The sequence below is a fragment of the Pinus tabuliformis genome, chromosome J, assembly GCF_031772625.1.
Source record: "Pinus tabuliformis cultivar Carrire ecotype Pingquan chromosome J, CPIR1, whole genome shotgun sequence".
Classification (NCBI taxonomy): Eukaryota; Viridiplantae; Streptophyta; class Pinopsida; order Pinales; family Pinaceae; genus Pinus; species Pinus tabuliformis.
The window spans coordinates 574319758-574341123 of NC_142295.1; the positions used below are offsets into that span (position 1 = coordinate 574319758).

Sequence of the window (21366 nt, forward strand, 5' to 3'; positions counted from 1 at the left end):
TCCAAATGATCAACAATCTAGCCCGCAACTCCCTGCAAATGGCATCACGATCTCCCATAATTGAAGACAAAATGGACAACATGTTTGCTTTGACCATGTCAAGGTGATGTTCCTTAATGCTGAAAAAGGATTGGAACATTTGAATTATCAGGTCATCACACTCTAGATCAAACATGATGTCATAGGTTCGGAGCTTGGCCATATCCTCCAAAATTCGGAGCTTTTTCCCAAAGGTAAGACCCACAGTGTTATCTAAGTCCTGAAAGGTCTCTACTATCAACCTGAAAATTATCCTCATAACATTATCATTGAAAGGAGGTATGGGTGCGGTCAACCTCATAATGTTACTGAGACATGATGCAACTGGAAGTTTGACCCCTTCACAAGGTTCCTCCAAGAACTTGGGTTGTATTAAAGCTAGCATGGCTGGTTTCAAAGCCCAAATTAGTCTGTTTCCCTCTAATTGGTTCAATTTGGAAAGGAGTGCATCCAATTCATATACTTTGAAAAGAGATTTCACTATGACCCTCGTGTTTCAAATCTGTCCCAAGTGCAAAGATTTTGTGTCCTATCTCACACTCTTCCTTGGGCTGGTCTTGTTGAAGAATGGCATGGACCTCTCTAGAGAAGGGTCTGTTGCTTTGCTTGGGTTTTTGGTCCATAGAGGCATGGTGGTCTAAGGCATCAACTATTGTACTATTGTGCTGGTTTATAAGGTGTCTTAGGAACTCCATTGAGCATAATCAAGAAGATGTATGCAACCTACTATGACATCAAGACCTTGAAATACACAACCTTACTTGTCATACAATACTCTGTTTGCAACATAAAAGATTCAGCCCTCCTAGCACAATTGTCACACATTCCAAATTATAAACACAGCAGAGCATATGAAATGATGGAACCTAAGTTGTCACCGCTTGTAGCCCAATCTCTGATCAAATTGTCTTGCTTCAGCACCTTAATGTAAGTGGACAAATTCAGGTCAAAATTCACTGGTTTTGTTGAGCAACCCAAACATGCCACCAGAATGTCTGCAACTTGTGTTATCCTCCGGCTCAATATAACTCGGCTTCCAAAGAGCAATCTGCTACAACAAAATTAACTTGGCTCCAAATACTACTGAGTTTTATGGGATAATGAAATTGTTCCAGTAGGGTGTTTAGTCATACAGTTGGAGACACACTGTAGTCTGTGTAAAAACATCATCATACACAGGAAATAATGTACAACCAGATTGAAAACCGACTATTAGAAGGACACCCCTTACTCAGAGATAATACATATTGTGGATATAAATTGAATTTCAGTAAACTGGGAAGTATGCTTTTGTGTGACTGATTTCTGGTAACAATAAAATACATTACAGTGAGCATATCAGAGAAACTGGTTGGAACGCAGCATTACATTTTCAGAATGACGCCCAGTGTTTAAATCTTCTATTGTAGTGAAGGCTCAAGGTATCGACCTCTCAACTCCCTATTATTTCACCTCTGTAACAATGACAATGAGCTGGTATATGCACGTTCATCAACGTTCAATCACCCAGTCACTGCGTCCTTCGAACCATCTACTACAGAAAAGGTTCTCACAACCAGCAAACAGATTGAGGCTCACTGCTGTGTAGTTAATAGTCTATTCCTCCTTCCAATCGCACCAACAAACACAAAAAGACTCACGGTCTCAACTTAGCAAGGGAATGTGTTTCTTTCATCCCCAAATCTTCCCTCTAGCAATAGATATTTACACAGCCACCAACAGTAAACTGATGAAACTCGTGCCCCCTTATCAAGCCAGAATTCCTTTATTTGATGCAGTCATCGTAGCAATGAAGAAATCTGCCCTCGACCACTGTCTCTCTCTCCAAACTCAATTCCCACTGCAGCTCCTGGAAATGAAGTTGGCCCGTTAATCAATAACTGATGCAATTTAGGTAATTGACCTTCAAAATTTTGACCCACGTTCACGCACGAGCCACATAATCACTCTATCAATCTCGTAATTCGCTCACCCTCCCGTCAGTTTGTGGTCGGCAAAGGGACACGAACTCTTCTGCAAAATGCCAAGCCATCAACTACGGTCCTCTACTTCTTAAATCGAACCACCCACGAAATCGTGTCGTTGTTCAACAGTTGACCCGCAGACTTAGAGCCGCCAATGTAATCAGCCGTCAATGTCAGAATTCGACCCAAGGAGAGTTGCCAATGTAATAAATCGTCAATGTGAGCCGCCAATGTAATCAGTCGTCAACTGTGCTAACTTCCAGACGCGCTTATTAAATCAGGTTCTTGGCCTGCGATAGAAAATTTCGACCCGTCCCGCAATAATACTCAAATAAATTTTTTTTTTAAACCATTCGATGGCCCTTGAGATTTTAATACGACTCCTCTAATAATTCAAAAATTCAGCTCCGCGACTTTTATAAGAGTCAGCCCTTCCCAAACAATTCGACTTTAATAATTATGCCTCCTCCGCTTTGAACAAAATAATAACCTTTGATTGATTAATAATATTGTCCACGGCACCTTCAAATAAATATTGGCCCAATTTGTCCCATAATCATTAAATGAGAAAAAATTTGTCTAATGCTTATGGCTAAGACAAATTTCTCCTAGACGTTGTCGAAATAAGCAAGCAAGTTCGAGAATTCGGCACTTTGTGAAATCACTGTAAATAATTATGAAACCCTTGAACCATAATAGCGACAATTGAAAACCTGCAAGCTGAGCCAAGACCAAGGCTCCGATACCACTCTAATGTCTCCAAATGGAAATTTGAACAATAAATACCAGAATTAGACTTGAACAACAAAATAAACATAAAGAGACACACAGCGAACAAATAATACACAAATAGATTTCGATAAAATCACTGAGCCATTTTATTATTCCACTAAAAATAGTACATCAACATGAAGGAATAGTGGAACCTGAGCTTGCTAAGAAAGCGGAGCAAAATCCAAAAAAAGATCTCTAACCCCACTGAGTAATGGCTCAGGGAATGATGTAGAAGGCTCGGTGACAACACTGTTGCAAACTAGCCATGGAAAAACTACTATCTCCAAACTCCATTGAAACACTGTGAGATTTCTAAGTGAAATCTGCTCAAGAGTATTGGGTTTTCATCCAACACCCACTAGCACACCTAAGGGTTTTTGTCCTAGGGCTACCAATGAAGTAGAGAATCAGGGTCTCAACCTCTCATACAAGAAGTAATATCAAATCCAAGATGTCCTCCAATGGCCTCTTCCTCCTCTTTTATAGATCTGATGGACCCCTCTAGAACCTCCTATTTTATTATTATTTTAATCATGGAGTATTTTTCCCTCTTTTATTTTAATTAAAATATTCTTTTTAATTCGGGAAAATGGTAAGTTGGCCACAATGTCTCCCAAGGTCACCGAAACTCACATCTAACCATCCAATCATGTAGATCTTCTCGTTCCGGATCCAACGAGCTATTATACTAAGGTGTTCTGCCAAGTATTCTTCCCAGAATGCCACCTTAAGCATAATTAATTGAGTTAGGCCCACTAATAACTCTGTTTTCTGAAAGTTGTCGGAATGCGTCAGAATGAAAGAAAAATTGTGCAGATGATGGAATATACCAAGCGAATGCCATCGGACCTCATAGAAACTCCTCAAAACCCCTCCAAAAGCCCCTGGGCCCGCTTTCTCTGCCTAGATACTTGCTCTAACTGAACCTCCAACTCATGCTAATCAATTATGTCTGTGCCTCAACCCATAGGCTCAATTTATAACTTTTCTAAGCTAAGATCGAAAACCAAAATTAACTTGTCAAATTAATTGAAGATAAATTGCTTATTTTTAGTAACTTTTTTACCTTTAGATTTTTTTACTTTAACTCAAGTACCAGTCATAAATTTAGCTTGCATTACATGCATATCTCATGCATGCCACATGTAACTCATCCACATGCATGCAACTCCGCATCTAGCATGCAACCCACTTGCACACTTTGCATGTCGCATGCAATCAACATGCAAACTCCACGTGTCGCATGCAAGCTCCTAAAGAGGCAAAACAAGGTCCTTCTAGTTAAGACACAAGGCTAGAAGACCTTCCACACCCACAAAAATCAACACTTTCATCATGGGATTCCATGCTACTATTAAATTCTATGATAGAATCTAGCAGTGTTCCTGTAGTGATTAATCCTGGAAAAACTTTAAATATTAATTCTAACCTAGAAATGTTTCAACAATTTCAGTTCATACATATGCTACAAAAACATACCATTGCATTTACATGGGAATACACTGATATGTGAGGAATAAATCCTAATACATTTATGCACCGCATTTATATACAGGAAAATGCTAGGCCTATCAGGCAATCTCAAAGATGCGCGAATATTATTTTAAGAGAAATTGTAAAAGAGGAATTTCAAAATTATTAAATTTGAATTTCATATATCCAATTTCTGATAGCGAGTGGGTATCACCAATGTAATTGTGCCTAAAAAGAATGGTAAGTGGCAAGTTTCAATAGATTATAAAGAATTAAACAAAGCTACTTTAAAATATCATTTTCCTCCACCCTTTATTGATCTAGTCTTAGATACCTTAGCAAGAAAGAAATATTTCTCTTGATGATTTTAGTGGATATAACCAAATATAGATTGTACTAAGCTTTTAGGGTTAGCTCAATTGATCGAGTTCTCATCGCTAAAGCACCTTACTAATGGAAGGTCACAGGGTCAGTTCTCCTTGACGCCCTAAGGGTTAGGCTCTGCTAATAAGTCGGCGGGAAGTGATCCCTTCAAGTGGATCTGTTTGGATATTTCCTCAAAGAAAAATTTAAAAAAATGCTCTAGAAGATCAAGATAAGATGACATTTACATGTCCATGGGGAACATATGCTTATAGAGTATTAACTTGGATTGTGTGATGCTCCTGCTACCTTTCAACAAGTTGTTCTAGTAATTCTCTAACTTGATCCACGACTGTGTAGAGGTATACATGGATGAATTCACAGTTTATGGTGATAATTTTGAAGAAGCCTTGGAAAATCTTGAAAAAGTTCTTTGAAGATGTCAAGAAACTAATCTTTCTTTAAGTCAAGAAAATGCCATATGCTATTGAATGAAGGAATTGTTTTGGGGCATTATGTTTTAGGTGTTGGGATTCAAGTTGATTCAGCAAAGATTGAGGTTATTTTTAAACTCTAAGATCCAAAAACTCAAAAAGGTGTAGGAAGTTTTCTCGAACATGTAGGATCTTATAAAAGATTTATAGAAAAAAATTTAAAAGATTGCCTCACCACTATTCAAATTGATCATCAAATATAGTGAATTTTGTTGGACTCCCTCCTGTCAATTTGCTTTTGGCACACTGGTCTCTTCCATTTCATATTTCTATCGATGCTTGAGATATTGCTTTAAGAGATATCTTAGGAAAAAAAGAACACCGAACAGTAAAAAGTTGACACCCACTGAGTTAATTCAGCACCCTTCCCAGTGCGCCTTCCTCAAGGTGATTGGAGTCATCCCATCACTGAGATCTACATTTCGATCCACTTGGAAGGATGAAAATCATGTTGCCTCGTAAAGCAACCACATCCGAGGATTCAATCGAGGACTCGCAAATCCAGAATTTAGCATAATGTTCCAAATAGAAATTTACAGTGATAACAAAGACATGCAATCATTTCAAACACAGAAATTAACTCAGTAAACACACATATAAATGGAAATTCTACCCAAAACACCAAATTGGCCAATTTTTATCAAATATAATGGTTGGAGTACAAAAGAAGATGGAAGGAGTGATGGGCTTGCACAAGGCAAGCTACAAGCCTCAAGTGATCAGTACAAAAGTGCCCAACTGTTGTAGAAGTGTTGATCTCCAGAAAACTGCATTGGCCCTATGTTTTTGCATTGTTCGTTAACTTCAGACCCTAATTTTCCCCCTTAAAACTGCCCCGAAAATTTTGTAAAATTAGGGGTGGGCTACTTGCCAAAAACCCAAAAAACCTAAAAAGGGTTTTCCCTAGTTTTGACCCTCCAAATTTGGCCTCCCACAGCTTGGCCCTCCTCCAAAACCAGAAATCTACACCTATAGCTGAGTTTGTCGTTTCCTGCTCCCAAAATGCTAGAAATCCCCTCCTAATAAGCCTCCAACCAAAATCCCAACAACCCAACTCCTCAATCCTCCAACCAAGACTCTCTTCGAACAACCCACACCAATGAATGTGCATTCTTGTAGGTGATGATGCAATCTTTGAGCACAGAAAATCATTATGAATGTTATGCTCTCTCTCCTGCTGAAGATTCACTACTCTAGGCTGGAAATTGGTCAAGAGACACTCCAGAAACACTTCACACCCAATCCCCAACACCTTTGCTCCTCCAAGACTGTGTGGTCTTCTCTACTATGTCCTTGTTGAACCAGAACAGCGTGATTCCCTGTAGGATATGTCTCCCCCGGTCTCCAAATGAAAAGTAAAACCTTCATGGGGTGGCACTCGAGGTCCACCGCAAAAAGGGTGAGCTTCACTCCTTTAGAAGCTCTTGTGCTAAATAGCATGTTGTGGCTCAACTGAACAGCCAAAGCAACAATGAGTTTTCAAATTGTCAAAAGGCCCCAAATGATGCTTCTCTTCTCCTATTTATGCTTGTTGGCCTTGAGTCTCATGTGGGTCCTGTCAGGCTAGGCAGTAACTCCAGTTTGGCAGAAAACTCAGAAAAACTAATTTGTGTGTTTATTCCATAGGTATGTTATTGATTTATACATTAGGAGTGATTGTTCAGTTCATCTTCCGATGACTGTTCACATTCCTGATTTATCTATTTTACAAATTCCCCAATCATGAAGATTAGGTGTCAACATTCCCCCCCCCTTAATCTGAAGGGATGTTGGTGAGTCCAAGCATCATTCCGAATCGTTCAAGCTTTTCCTTTCCAAGTGCTTTGGTGAAGATGTCTGCAATTTGCTCATTTGTGGAACAATGACGGAGATGGATTGTTTTGGCCTCGACATGATGACGAATCAGATGATATTTAGTATTGATAGGCTTTGTTCGATCATGGAACTTTGGATTCTTGGCCAACTTTATTGCAGAGGTATTATCAATCATGAGTGGAGTTGATTGTACTTGTTTTACCTGCAAATCTTCAAGAATTTTCCTGAGCCACACAATTTCTTTCGTTGCTTCAGCTGCTGCCACGTATTCTGCTTCAGTTGTGGAATCTGCTGGAACTGATTGTTTGCGTGATCTCCAGGAGACAGCTCCTGATCCAAGACTCATAGCATATCCTGAAGTAGATACCCCAGTTTCTTTGTCTCCATCGAAGTCTGAATCAGAGTATCCAATCAAGCTGAAGTCGTCCACCTGTGTATACTTGATTCCAAGGTCTTGAGTTCCCTTCAAGTACCTTAGAACTCTTTTTGCAGCAGACCAATGTCCCTCACAAGGCTTTTGCATGAACCTGGAGAGGATTCCAACAGTAAATGAAATGTCTGGTCTGGTAGTAGTGAGGTAGATGAGACTTCCTACAAGCTGTCTATACTTTGTTGCATCCTCAAATTCCTTTCCTTCAATAGATGTGAGCTTTAAGTTTTGTTCCATTGGAGTAGAAAGAGGATTGCACTCTGTCATGCCAAATCTGTTTAACAAATCTCCAATGTATTTCTTTTGAGAAAGAAATATGGATTTTGGATATTGGGTTACTTCAATGCCAAGATAGTAATGAACATAGCCCAAATCAGTCATTTCAAAACTTTTCCCTAATTCCTTCTTTATGGATGCAATGTAGCTTTCATTGTTCCCTGTCATTAAAAGATCATCTACATATACCACAAGATACACAACTGTTTTGCCAACTTTCTTGACAAATAAAGTTGCATCATCAAGATCAAAATGATTGAAGTTGAGTTTCAGAAGATGCTCAGTTAGTTTTTCATACCAGGCTCGCGGTGCTTGTTTGAGGCCATACAAGGATTTCACAAGTTTGCATACTTTATGTTCATGTCCTTTCACAGCAAATCCTTCAGGCTGGGACATAAAAACATTCTCTTTTAGATCTCCATTCAAGAATGCAGTTTTTACATCCATTTGATGGACTTTCCAACCGTTCTGAGCAGCTAGTGCAAAGAGTGTCCGAATGGTGGCCCATTTTGCTGTGGGGGCAAAAGTTTCCTCATAATCGACCCCTTCCTTTTGTGCAAAGCCTTTTGCCACAAGCCTCGCTTTGTGCTTTTCAAGTGAGCCATCAGCTTTGTATTTGTTCTTGTAGACCCACTTGCAGCCAATTGGTTTGGTTCCAAATGGAAGATCAACCAGCTTCCAAGTGCCATTCTTTATGAGGGCATCATACTCCTTTTTCATCGCTTCTTTCCATTCATCATGAGAAGCAGCTTCTTTGAAGGAAGTTGGTTCAAAATCTGTAGACAAGTTCAATTCACAATCATAAGTAACATCCATATCAACAGGTGATTTAGAGTCATCTACATCACCTCCATTTTGTCGGTTTGAATTTTTGGTTCCTGTTTTTCCAATTTCATCAGGATGAACACTTTCAAGTGTCTTTGTTAGCCACTTTGGGGGACCTTTCTGAGATGGTCCAGGCTGCTCTGTTGATTGAGTTGGGACTGAATCAAGATTGAGTCTCCCAATTCTATCAATTACATCACTTAAAGCATCATCCGTTGTTGGAGTTTCATGCAGGGGAGATTGTTCTTCAGAAGAAGATTCCACATGTTGATCTAGTATAGGAATCCCCCCTTCAAGATGTGGAATCTGATTATCAAATTCTTGAAATGATTTCGTTTTTGTAAATCTATCCAAGCGATCAAGTTGTCGCTCAACAACATTGTCAGATTTGGATGATTCAAGAAAAATGACATCTCTAGATACAACAAACTTTTTATTTACTTCATCATAGAGGCGGTATGCTTTAGAGGTGTTTGAATACCCCAGGAAGATACACTTACGACTTCTAGCACCAAGTTTTTTTCTATGTACCTTTGGTATCAAAGCATAACAGGTGGAACCAAAGATCCTGAGATGCTTTACCGAAGGAACATGTCCATACCACAATTCATAAGGAGTCTTGTTTCTTATAGCATTAGATGGACATCTATTCTTTATATATGCAGCACATAGAACAACATCAGCCCAAAACATTATCTTTACATTTTTGAAGAAAAGCATGGATCGTACCATATTCAAAATTGTTCTATTCATTCTTTTTGCTACACCATTCTGTTGGGGATTATAAGGTACAGTTGTTTGATGTTTGATCCCATGTTGGCGAAGATAGTTTTCAAATTCATTTGATGTATATTCTTTTTCATTATCAATGCGAATAGACCCAATATGAGATTGTGCATCATTTTCAATCCATTTATGAAAATTTTTGAATGTTTGAAAAGCATCAGATTTGTTCTTCAATAAATAAACCCAACACATTCTGGTGTAATCATCAATAAATGTCATGATATATTTATTTCCATTTGCAGAAGGAACAGGCATTGGACCACATAAATCTGAATGAATGAGTTCAAGCTTCCTATGTGCTCTTGAATGTGAATCATGAAAAGACTGTTTGCTATGCTTTCCTAGAATGCAAGCATCACATTGCTTATGTTTCCTAGGAATTGTAGGCAAACCAGCAACACCATTTTTCTTCAATAAGCGGAGACTGTCATAGTTTAAATGTCCAAATCTAACATGCCATAATAAACTTGATGGAAGTGTACCTCTTTCATGATGAGAAATAAATGAGAAATGTTGTGCATGAGCAGAGGTTCCTTGCAGTTTGAGAAGCCTTTCTTCTTCTATTCCCCTCATGACAAGTGAGTGGTCAGATGCTTTTCTTACCTCAAGCTTGCCATCAAACATATGAATGGAGTGACCTTGCTGACGGATGTGGACCAAGGACAGCAAGTTTCTCTTGAGCTGTGGGAGATATAGAACATGATCCAGAAGAAAGTCTGGAAGACCAGACAGTTTAAGCCTGATTGTGCCAAGCCCTGATGGCTTGATTTTTGACTGATCTGCAAAGTATACTGCTCCATCAACATTGTCAGTGAAATCTTCAAAAAAATCTTTCCTATGAGTCATATGACAGGTTGCTCCTGAATCAAGCAACCAATCATTTTTCGAAGAAGCAAGTGAAGCATTAAACAAATCTTCATTTACTCCAATGTTACATTGTGCCTCAATTTAGTGAGCGGATTCAAGTGCTTTACCTTTGTCTGTATCATCAGTTTTACCTTTCTGCTGGTTTCTTTTCTGCTCAATTTTGTCCCATGGTAGCTTGCATGTAGAAGCATCATGTGATCCATTTCGTTTGCAGCAAATGCAATGCAGATCTACTTTTTCTCCTTGAGAATGTCTGCCCCCCCTACCTCTGAAGTATCTTCCTCTTCCTCTTCGTCCACCTCTTCCTCTTGTAGAATCTTGAGCAGGATGCTTTTCTTTATGAGCAAGGCAAACAGTCTCTTCAGAAGATTCAGGGACTGTCTTCTTTCCAAAGGCTTTCTCTCTTTCAGCAAACTTTTTCACAAGAGAGTCAAAGGTTATATCTTTAAGATTTCCATTTGCTTGTAAAGACTCAAGATAATTGGAGTAAGTAGGATAGAGTGCCTTGATAAAAGCAATAAGAGGGATATCCAGCTCAACCTTAGTGGATTTGATATCATGCATTATGGATTTTACTTCAGATGCAAGAGCAAGAGGATCATTATTTTTCAGTTCAAGAGTGAAGAGTTTAATCATGAGCTGAACAACTTCAAGTGCAGAATGTGAGTCATAGAGTTCTCTCAGTTTTTGTAAAGCTTCAAAGGCAGTTGAATATGATGAAATATGGCGACTTACTTCTTCATTTACAGATGCTGCGATTAATGCATAGGCTTTGTTGTTCTTGTTTTCCCAAATGACGAGCTCTTTGTCTGATGTAGGCTGCACTGGGTCATTGTCTCCTTCTCCGACACACACTCCTTTCCACAACTCATTGAAGATGAGGGTGTGTTTTATCATCCGGGACCATTCAGGATAGTTCTCTTTGCCAGTGAGAACTATTCCTACCATAGAGATGATTGAATGCATTCTATAAAAAAAATACTTCTGCTGATAAAAAAAAAACTTCCTTACGTTACAGCCTTATGCACTATATTTTTTTTTTTTTTAAATCCCTCTAATATTTGATAGAAGTATCAGCATTACATATAACTGTAGACCTTCGTTACAAATAAACTATTCATATCAATATACAAATTGTGTATTGAGCAAACAGAGTATTCCTCTATCTCAGTATACGAAAATTTTTAATGAAGCCTGCAGCTTATCATATTGAAGTATCCCCATTGCACTAGTTCACACATCAATCAGGCCTCTGTCCCAAAGTGAGAGTAGTGGATTTTGTTTAATACCATCACGACAAAGAAATTACCTCTGGAATATCATATAATGACGGTCTCTAAGAACGTAGAGAACGCCCCACAAACATTCCACTGCCTTGCAATTTCTGCAACGGAAATGACTTTATATCCCCATTTCTGTCACCGTTGTTCCGACGAAGCAATTTACACAGTTCTCTCGAGAAGATCAACACCTTAATTTTGCGAACCTCTCCACCATGTGAAGGATTATTAAAATTACACTTCTTGTTTTGTAAATGAAGATCAAAATACAGTGGTCGTTGAAGATTCAGATCGTGGATGATCTCAATATTATGTTCAGAAGGAACAGGCCAGAACGAAAAGATTTTCAGGTTTTCGATGTTCTCTTATAGATGCTTTCACAGTTCGACTTGACTTAACAAAAGATTCAAAAATTGCAGTTCTGATCAGGGTTTGCAACAGGATACGTATACCTCCAATGCTCCATAGATACCTCGAGAAATGACGATTTGATATGCTCAGAAATCAATGGAGAGTTTTCATGATCCAACAGGACTGTAGCAGATAACAAACCAAGAGCGTAAGTCGACGGGCAGGCCGGAACGAATTATCAGAATGCGAGCGACTGGTTCTGAATAGAAGGAATCAGGGGAAGGAGGAAAGCAAAGCGAGGGTTTCGCTTGCTCGCGCTCTCTCTGGCGAGGGTTTCAGTCAGTTCTGGCGGGAGGCATAAATGGCCACAACGGTCATCTCGACTCCACCTCTATGTCCGTTGAATGCGAAGCTACAGGATGATCGCTACGCTGCGGGGATTCGATCGCGGGGTCTTCAGCCCTCGCTCTATTACAGGAATCGAGTTAGGAGTGATGTCGCTGGCCGCATATTCCATCAAAGATCGAGATGTCTGGAAGGCATTCAACGCAGCGGGATTCAACGTAATGATTCAGAGCGTAATGATTCGTTCGATGCAACCAGTCAAGGTATAACCGACACATTCATGCGCAGAGAATCAACATCGTTGAGACGCAGGACAGAGGCAGCGCTCAGGACAGAGTAATCAGGTGAATGCAATGCAATGGAGGCAGAGCATTTCAGGACAGAGGCAGTGGCAGAGATAAGGGAGTTACAACTATTTTTAGAACTGGCTCTGATACCATGTCAGGCCAGGCAGTAACTCCAATTTAGCAGAAAACTCAGAAAAATTGATTCGTGTGTTTATTCCATAGGTATGTTATTGATTTATACATTAGGAGTGATTGTTCAGTTCATCTTCTGATGACTGTTCACATTCCTGATTTATCTATTTTACAAATTCCCCAATCATGAAGATTAGGTGTCAACAGGTCCCATCTCTAATTTCAACCTCACTTAGGAAAATCGAATTGCTTACCATTGGGTGTGTATTATTTGTGGGTAAGTGGCCCCCACATTCCACTAAGATGCTCATCAACCCACTTTTCCTAAGTTTTCGTCACCAAAAATTGCCTTGGACCAAAAACGACAAAATTGACAAAATTGTTCCTATCACCTTAGCAAAATAATTAGGAATGGGCATTACATTTAGCCATCATTCTCCATGAGCTAATCAATCTGTAGCAACAAAGATGCCCTCCAGGGCACATACAACTAGATACATGGTTTCAGTTGCCCAAATTTTCGAGCCAAATGAACGGAGAGGTTGTCAATTCTTGGATCTGCAGTCTCTCCACCTATTTCAAAACATGTCCCAAGATGGCAGAGGACATGAAAATTCAAATCGTCAGCCTATAGTTGGAACACATGGCGCAAGCATGGTGAGATACCCAGTTAGAGAATACATCCTTGGTCATTGAACTTAGAGAGATAGAAGAGACCAGTCATGCTTGCATCACATCTTGGGATGACTTCTGCCAGGCATTAAGATCACACTTCTATCCCCCAGGATATCTCCAAAATCTCCTTGCAAAATGGTTGCAACTCTGCCAACTACCGATTCAGCCAGTACAAGCCTACATTGAGGCCTTCTGCAAGTTGCGCATTCAGCTACATATCTCCAACCCGAAAGAGGTACTCATTGTCAAACTTAAATCCGGTTTGTTAATTGTTTTTCATTCAGAAGTTGAATTATTCTATAGTCCTTCCTTGGACAAGGACTTTCTTCTCAAGAGTTTCATGGGAGGTATTAATTTCTACAGAAAAATTCTCTCATTTTTCCCAATTCTCCAATCAAGCAAAATTTCTTTGGGATATCGAGGCTGAGTGCCATTTTGCTAAGCTCAAGAATGCCTTATGCTCTACTCCTGTTTTCCATTTGTCAAATATGCATCAACCATTTGAAATAGAAAATGATGCCTCTCAATTCACTATTGAGGTTGTTCTTAAACAGGGAGGTCACCCTGTAGCATACCATTCTAAGACTCTTGCAGAGGCTAAAGCTTATGTACAGCACCTATGACAAGGAATTATATAGCTTAGTGCAAGCATTGAAGCAATGGCGCCATTATATTCTTGGCAAAGAAACCATATTCCATACTGATCATCATCCACTGATCTTCATCAACTTGCAAAGCAAGATTCAAGAGCAATGTCATCTGAAGTGGGTTGCTTGCATTCAACGGTTCCATCTTGTAATTAAATATAAGAAGGGTACAGCTAATAAAATGGTTGATTTGTTAAGCCAACCACCTACTCAGGTCCTGCACATTCTAAAGGTCCGTTGTGCCGTTTTTTATGCCTATAAAGACATGTATGCAATAGATCCAGTATTTGGTGAGATATGGGAAGCTTTGCAACAGCCTACAGTTATCAACCTGAAGCGAACAAAGTTCCTTCTACAGATTAATTACTCCAAAAGACTTGGAATATCAAGATATCCATTTAGGATATAAATATTATATTAAATAAAATGAATAAGAATAAGAATGATTTACAAATGAGAACGAGAGGCTTGCTTATATACCAAGTGTCTCTTCATGAAAATTGGGCACAGGTAAAGGCTGGTGCAGGCCATGATTATGGTTTGATGGCTTGCTTTGTGAACAGAGTGAACATGCTTGAATGAATTTTTCTACTTGATTGAGTAAGACAAGCTATTAGAATTTAGAAGTGGTGCTGGAGATTGAGAATGGTCTTGGTTTTGCCAAAATATGCTCCGCATGAAGAGGCATGTGCTTCATGGATGAGAAGGAGACGATTATCAAATTGTGGCACACATAGTTGGTTAAGTTTATATAACCAACCATCACGAACGGTATAATCAAGAAAGGGAGTTTGGTTGTGTAACGAATAAAATATATAAATAATATAAATATAATGTAAAAGATAATAATCATAAATAATAGTTAGTTAAGCTAGTAATTAGGTTGAAGAGGCATGTCTAATAGGACATGACTCTTCATGAAGGGACACTTGCTTGGTATATAAGCAAGTCTCTCGTTCTCAGTTGTAAATCATTCTTATTTTTATTCATTTTATTTAATATAATATTTATATCCTAAATGGATATCTTGATATTCCAAGTCTTTTGGAGTAATTAATCTGTAGAAGGAACTTTGTAGGACTTCCGTATTTGCATGTACCACCTTACATATAAATGGACCTCTCTAAGGAATGACAAGGTTATTTAACAGATCTGTGCCATGAACAAGCAATGTTTTTGACCAGCTTCTCACATGAAAGACAACTTTAACAGCTTGATTTAAAGTAGTTAACTGGAGAAGACTTTCATAAATGAGAATAATAAACATGTGCAACAATCACAATGTCTACCTCTCATTGATAATGTTTATCCTAGTACTTAGCCATGCCTATAACCAGTGTTTGTCATTTGTAAGCAATAAATGTTATTACAATCAAACATCATCTCTGCCAGTCAATGCATAGAGACATTGGTCATTGGAGCTAAACTGTGCTGTTCAACTTCTCGCAAACTGACATGCAAAAATACTAATGGAGCATTTCAAGATTTAGAAAGCACATAAAGGTTAAACAACGCTAACGATGAAGACAACAATGCAATCTACAGAGAGAATTTTCATAGAGTTTCAAGATATGCAACAGACTGCCAAAGTTAAAAGCAGATTCTCTAGTCAGATTCACAATATCTTCTATCAAGGAATGTAAAAATTAAGGAATGATGGAAATAACTTAGTGATTAAAAATTTCATGCATTCCTAACTATCTCTGTTCAGTTTCCTTGATTCTTTCAAAACATCTATCCAACATAGTAGTTACCTTGAATGGATGAAGAAGATTCATACAAATCTGTACACGGCGGCGCTGGCCATCTGACACTTTGTGCATTTTCCAGCCAAGATCAATATCAAGCAGTTCAATTAGTTTCTCTCTCCGAGCTGGGTCTACTCCTTCCACTGCACAATATAAAAAACACATAAACTGTTAAATTCACAAATACTATTTAATGTAGAGAACTCCATAAAGCTCGCAGTTGAAGATCATTTTCAATAATTCTCCATAAAGCTTGCTATGAAGATCACTTTCAATAATTCTCAAGGCTGCACTGCTATAATCTAATGATTGATACGCTTGCTCCAAACCCAACAAAAATCTGATCTAGAACATAGAAATACACAGTCAGTCATGCATCAACTACACAGTAAAAACATGTACAGTTTAATAGGACGAATGAAGTAGATTGTTGCTGGTGATATACATTTTATGGTTTAAAAGATTGTCTTGTCAAAGGCCACACTACATCGAACTTCTTAAGCTCATAAAAAGCACTGTTGATAATATTGGTGATATTCGAAAATATCGCGATATTTTCAGCAAAACGATATATCGCTGAGAAAATATCGCGATATTTTCTGTTTTGAAAATATCGCGATATTTTCAAAATATCCGCAAATATCGGCAAAATATCGCGATATTTTGAAAATATCGGCTATGTTTAAAAATTTGAAAGAATTATTTTTTATGCTTGCCAATATTTGCCAATATTTTCGCCAATATTGCCGATAAGATATTTTCTGAACCCTCGCCGATATTTTGCCGATACCGATATTTTCAACACTGATAAAAAGTACTTCCCCTTTATACTTTCAACATGAAAATGTTTAAGTTTATGATGGTAATGGCCTTGCAAAGCTACAGTGGATCAAAATAATCCACAAGATTTAACACGAACTGAAGATGATTGGATTGTTATCAATACATTTTACAAAATTCTTACCTCCATAAATCATGTGTGATGCAAAGAAATCGCCTTGCAGTGGTATATCCCCCTGTTTACATGTGAAACCGTCTGATATTTCAAATTTCTACATAAAAATATAACTACTAAAGATATGCAAGAGCCAAACCAAGAAACACAAGCCCTGAAATCACACGAAAAATTTGTCACTACAATCTCAATTAATAAACACCAGCCCATCACAATTAACATACACCCTGCCCTAGTGTCATGAATCAGACCTGTACCAGATGCACCAAAGTTGAATGCACTACGAAAGTTTGTGTTCATTCTTCAATTCAAGAATGAGAAACAAGCAACAAGATCATACAAACATTTGATTTCATTAAGGACATCATAAATTTTGGAAAGAAGTTATATTGGAATTCTGCTTCTTTTAAACATGAACAAAGGGTCATCTTTGTTCAAAGTAATGTTGATAAGTTGACTAAATAGAAGCCCAACAAGCTAGCTCAAGTGATTGTTGCTTTGAGCTTTATGCAGGAGGTCTTGAGGTCCATCACCAAAGGTGGGTGCCTCTGTTGCATGTCTCAATCAATGTCCCCACTGGGTCAAGCACCATAATCAATGTTAACAAGTTTAAACAAGATAGCATCTGCAAAATGCCTGAGGATTTCCCTGCAAGGTTTTCCTGGGAAAGAAAAAGTTTACTAATTGAGGCGATGATTTTCACGATTAGAATAACAAGTTTTATTGAAAAAATCTTCATCTTGACCCTTCTAACACAAAATCTAGCAGCATATTGTAATGCCTCATTGGGCACTATAGATATTAGGGCAACAATGGGATTAGCCACTATTGTCACCTTGATGGCTTCTCCCCTATTGTTTTATGGTTGGCTATTATCCCCACCAATGTTGATAACATTGGCATCGGCAAAGAACTTGGCAAAGGTCCAAAAAAAAAAAATCTTGGAAACATCAGCAAAAATAGGCAAACCGCCCCAAAAATTAAAAAATACAACCTATATTCGTTTTTTCAAAATTTTAAACATATAAAGCAACAACATCAGATAAACATATTGGTACATAAATATGGAGAAAGCGCTAATATATATATATATATATGATGTAGCAGATGCTAAATAAAAAATGATACATCAAAGTTGATACCAAATCATGAACCTCATCATCAATATCACCCTCTAACCATTAAAATAATATAGAAAAAGCTTAACATCTCAAATTGAGATTTTGTTTGAGTGATCAATACATCTTTACAAGGGTCAAGACAGAGGAGTTAACAATCACTACCCACCAACATCAAGGTATATAGAGGGCTTGTGAAAATTCCTTGGACTGCAGCAACTGAATATTATTCTCCTAGCAATTGAGTATTATTCTCCTAACTTAACAGTTTATTTGTCTTTTGTTAAATTATTAACGGCAAATAGCGAATAAACTACACTGCAATTCTTCACCAAATAAAATACGCTGCAGAAATAAAAATATGGAACCGAGAAATAGATGCACATACACAATAAAATGACACTGTTATTTTGGACTTAACATCCCCAGAAAAACCCCGAAGGGAAAACTAGTGCCGCAGATGAGGGTTTATTATTATGTAGCAATTTGAGAGAAATATTACAACCGGTTGCCTTACTGGCAAACCTCCAAAAATCTACTAGCAAATTATGCTAGAGACACCCTTGTCTCCCTCTGCAACTCATCTGGCATTCTCCAGCCACTCACACCTCCTCCTGGCTATCCGCACCTCTGCCCAGAAATGTGCACTGGTGGCTCTGGCAAATTTGCAGAGCCCTTGGAAATGGCTCCTTGCAAGTAAATATGCCTCCTATGGCTACTAGACCCACTCGCTATGCCTCTAGGATACTAATCCGGCCTCCAACAACTGAAACGAGTCTCTTCTCGCAACTCACATTAGATAAACTAGCTACTCGCACTGCTATTTTGGCCTCCTCTACAGATGAATTTGACCTCCTCTTTCCTGTCTCTCGGACAATGGAAACACTGCGGAAAACTTTCTCTGGAATCTCTGCTCCCAAATCTTTGTTGCTCCCTCTTCCGATGCTCTTTCCCTGGCGAACTGTGCCCTCACTGAAAACTACGAACTGGGTAGCTCAATCTGCGTCTCACAACTGATCACTTTAATGCTATATCCAAGTTCTTCGACCTACTCTTATAATCTCTCATTGGAGTCTCAATGGCCACAATTTAATCTCCATCAACGGCTAAGATCGATATGACTTCATCAATAGAAACCTTGTTAAAATTGGCAACTAGAGCCAAACTTCATGTGGGTCACCTCATTTATGGCAGCTGATATTTTTCCTGGACTCCTCTTGTTGAGAGGTGTAGGATTGATCTAAAGATCATCCAATTCCGACAAGTATTTATGGAGATATGAATTTATCAGTAATTACTTGACAAATTGTCAAGGTCGGCCAGCAGTTAAGTGTGTGGCACTCTTGCCCAGTGTTGCATATAAATAGAGGAGAGGTTGAGTCATTATCTCAACTCATCTTACCTCTCATCTCTTCCATTGTCTCTTGGGTATACGAAGGAGAGAGGACGCAGCTAGGGCAGCGTGGAAAGAGAAGGACGCAGCTAGGGCAGCGTGGGAAAGAGGACGCAGCTAGGGCAGCATTGAAGGAGGACGCAGCTAGGGCAGCAAGGACGCAGGAAGGTGCAGCAAATGGTTTAGGCCTGCGTTGACCAGCACATTGCCTCCATTGACTGCGGCCTTGTGTGGGCAGCCTCTCCTAGGCTAGCCGAAGTGCTGAACAGGTCTGCGTTGACTGTTTAAGGGCACATTTATGACTGCGTTATCTGGTTAGGGCTGGCTGCAGTATGTTGTAGCATGCACTGCTGTTTTGACCATCTTACCTTGACTGTTTTGGGCTGCCACTACCTCTGTTGGAGACCGAGTTCTCCTAGGTTGTCTTGAAGACATTTTGGGAGCTGATTGATCACTTTTACTATTGCTGTCCAAGGGTTTTATTACTGTTGTTGTAAATCACTGATTAGTGATATTGTACTATCTCTCTCTCTGCTAAACTATTGAAGATAAAAGAAGATTTGATCAAAGGGTTTCCCCACATTGGAGTTTGTCCCTGGCTAGCCACCACATCTTGTGTCTCTTGTCTTGGCTTGTTTTCTGTCGATCGTTTAATGTTCTATCTGCACTTTACTTTATGTTGTGATTGCTAATCAGTGGCTAATAAAAAGTAAAAGAAGTAAACTTCTCTAAGCATAGAACATACCATAATTTAACAAACCTCTAGAGCAATCTCAAACGTCCTTAATTAATTAACTTTAATTTACCACTTTTCCTAAGTTAGACTTAGTAAAAAATTTAATTATGGCAAATTAATTTAATTAAGGTGTTTCCAAAACTTATATCGCAAAACCTTTTCTGGGTTTTGGAGATCTCGTGTTCCTTACCCTCTTAGCATCATCTAAGATTAGAACGCTTGTTCGATGCTTACCATATCCATCAAAAACTAACAGGACTTAGTTTTCTTGATTAAATGTTAGTTCCATAGCCTTATACTTGACAAAATCAAATGACAACATTGCAACCCGCCAAATCCTGAAATCCTAAAAACTATTAAGTTTGTTGGATATGAGTTTAGAATTACCATTAATTACTTAGCGTTAGTAGGGCTTGCGCAAATCCACTATCCCAACACTTGGAATCCCTTCTCACACTGTGCAAAAACCCTCAGCTAGACTCAAAATTTCCTCACAACTCCATCTAGCTGAGTGAAATGTCAAAAGAAGGCATTCTGACTTGAGATCGTAATATTTCAATGAATTACACAAAAAAACGACCAAAAAAATAAAAATAAAAATAAATCGTGATTTTTAGTAAGCAACACAATGTTTATTTTATGGAAAAAAATCGCAATTTGTTCAAGCCAAAAAAATTGTGGTTTTCAGCACATTGCCGAAAAATTAGCAATGTTATCAACATTGATCCCCACAAGGGATACTTCACCCACAAGATTTAGAGGTTAGATGACCAAAGAATCTAAGCCAAATAGCTTTCTAAGGGACTTGCAACTAAACACCCTAAAGGACCTTCAACAAAGATAGGATCAAGGGTGGACAAAGAGCTTATGAGAATCGAGATAGAGGCAATCACTGGCAAGGCCTTGGAGGCCATGATATGGTCTACAAATGTTCAAGTAAGATTTTCCACTAGCTACCATCAACTAAAGAATGTTGTTATAAGTTAGGGTTTTATAGGTAGGAAGATTTACAGGATGCAAAACAGTATAACACCAACCAAAACAACCTATAAACGGTAAGAACAACAAAGGTTTGAGTTTGTTCAAGGAGGTAAACAAAGGATAGGTCAAACAAAGGTTTTCAATGGCTGCAAATGCACAAAACAGCAAAAATAACCTAGACATCAGCCCTAAAATCAACTGCAAAATATGCAATAAAATGATAGATTTTGCTTTTTAAACATTAATAATTGCAATTCCTACCTAAAGGACTATAACATCTAGGTGCACGTAATATCCCTTTCTTAATTAATTTGTACTTTTCCCCAAATTTCCTAAGAAAAAATTTAGAAATAATTTTGCTGTAAAATTTAATTAAATTCAACGGGAAAAAATTTGGAGAATCCACACAAGAAAGATTAGAGCCAATAACCGTAAAATCTAGATGAAATTCCTCAACAATTTCCAGCCAGCTTTTATTAATAATTTCTGGGAAAATTTACATAAAAATTATTAGCAGAACCTGTTAGCAAAAATTGGCTGGTTCCCCTTAAATCAACTCGGCCTTTTCCAAGATATTTCATTGCGCCCAATTAACTCAACCTCTATAATGTA

The 21366-nt window shown here is 38.4% G+C and overlaps 1 protein-coding gene across 1 annotated transcript in view; it reads right to left on the reverse strand.

The window, feature by feature from the left end:
- LOC149228290 (ABC transporter I family member 21-like) overlaps nucleotides 1-21366 on the reverse strand; it is a 135057-nt gene that overhangs the window by 15459 nt on the left and 98232 nt on the right. Inside the window, exons 4-5 of the mRNA XM_089378141.1 lie at nucleotides 16536-16587; nucleotides 15578-15714 (exon numbers count right to left, since the gene is read on the reverse strand). Of these exons, the coding sequence (XP_089234267.1) occupies nucleotides 15578-15714; nucleotides 16536-16587 (189 nt within the window). The remainder of the gene's footprint in view (nucleotides 1-15577; nucleotides 15715-16535; nucleotides 16588-21366) is intronic.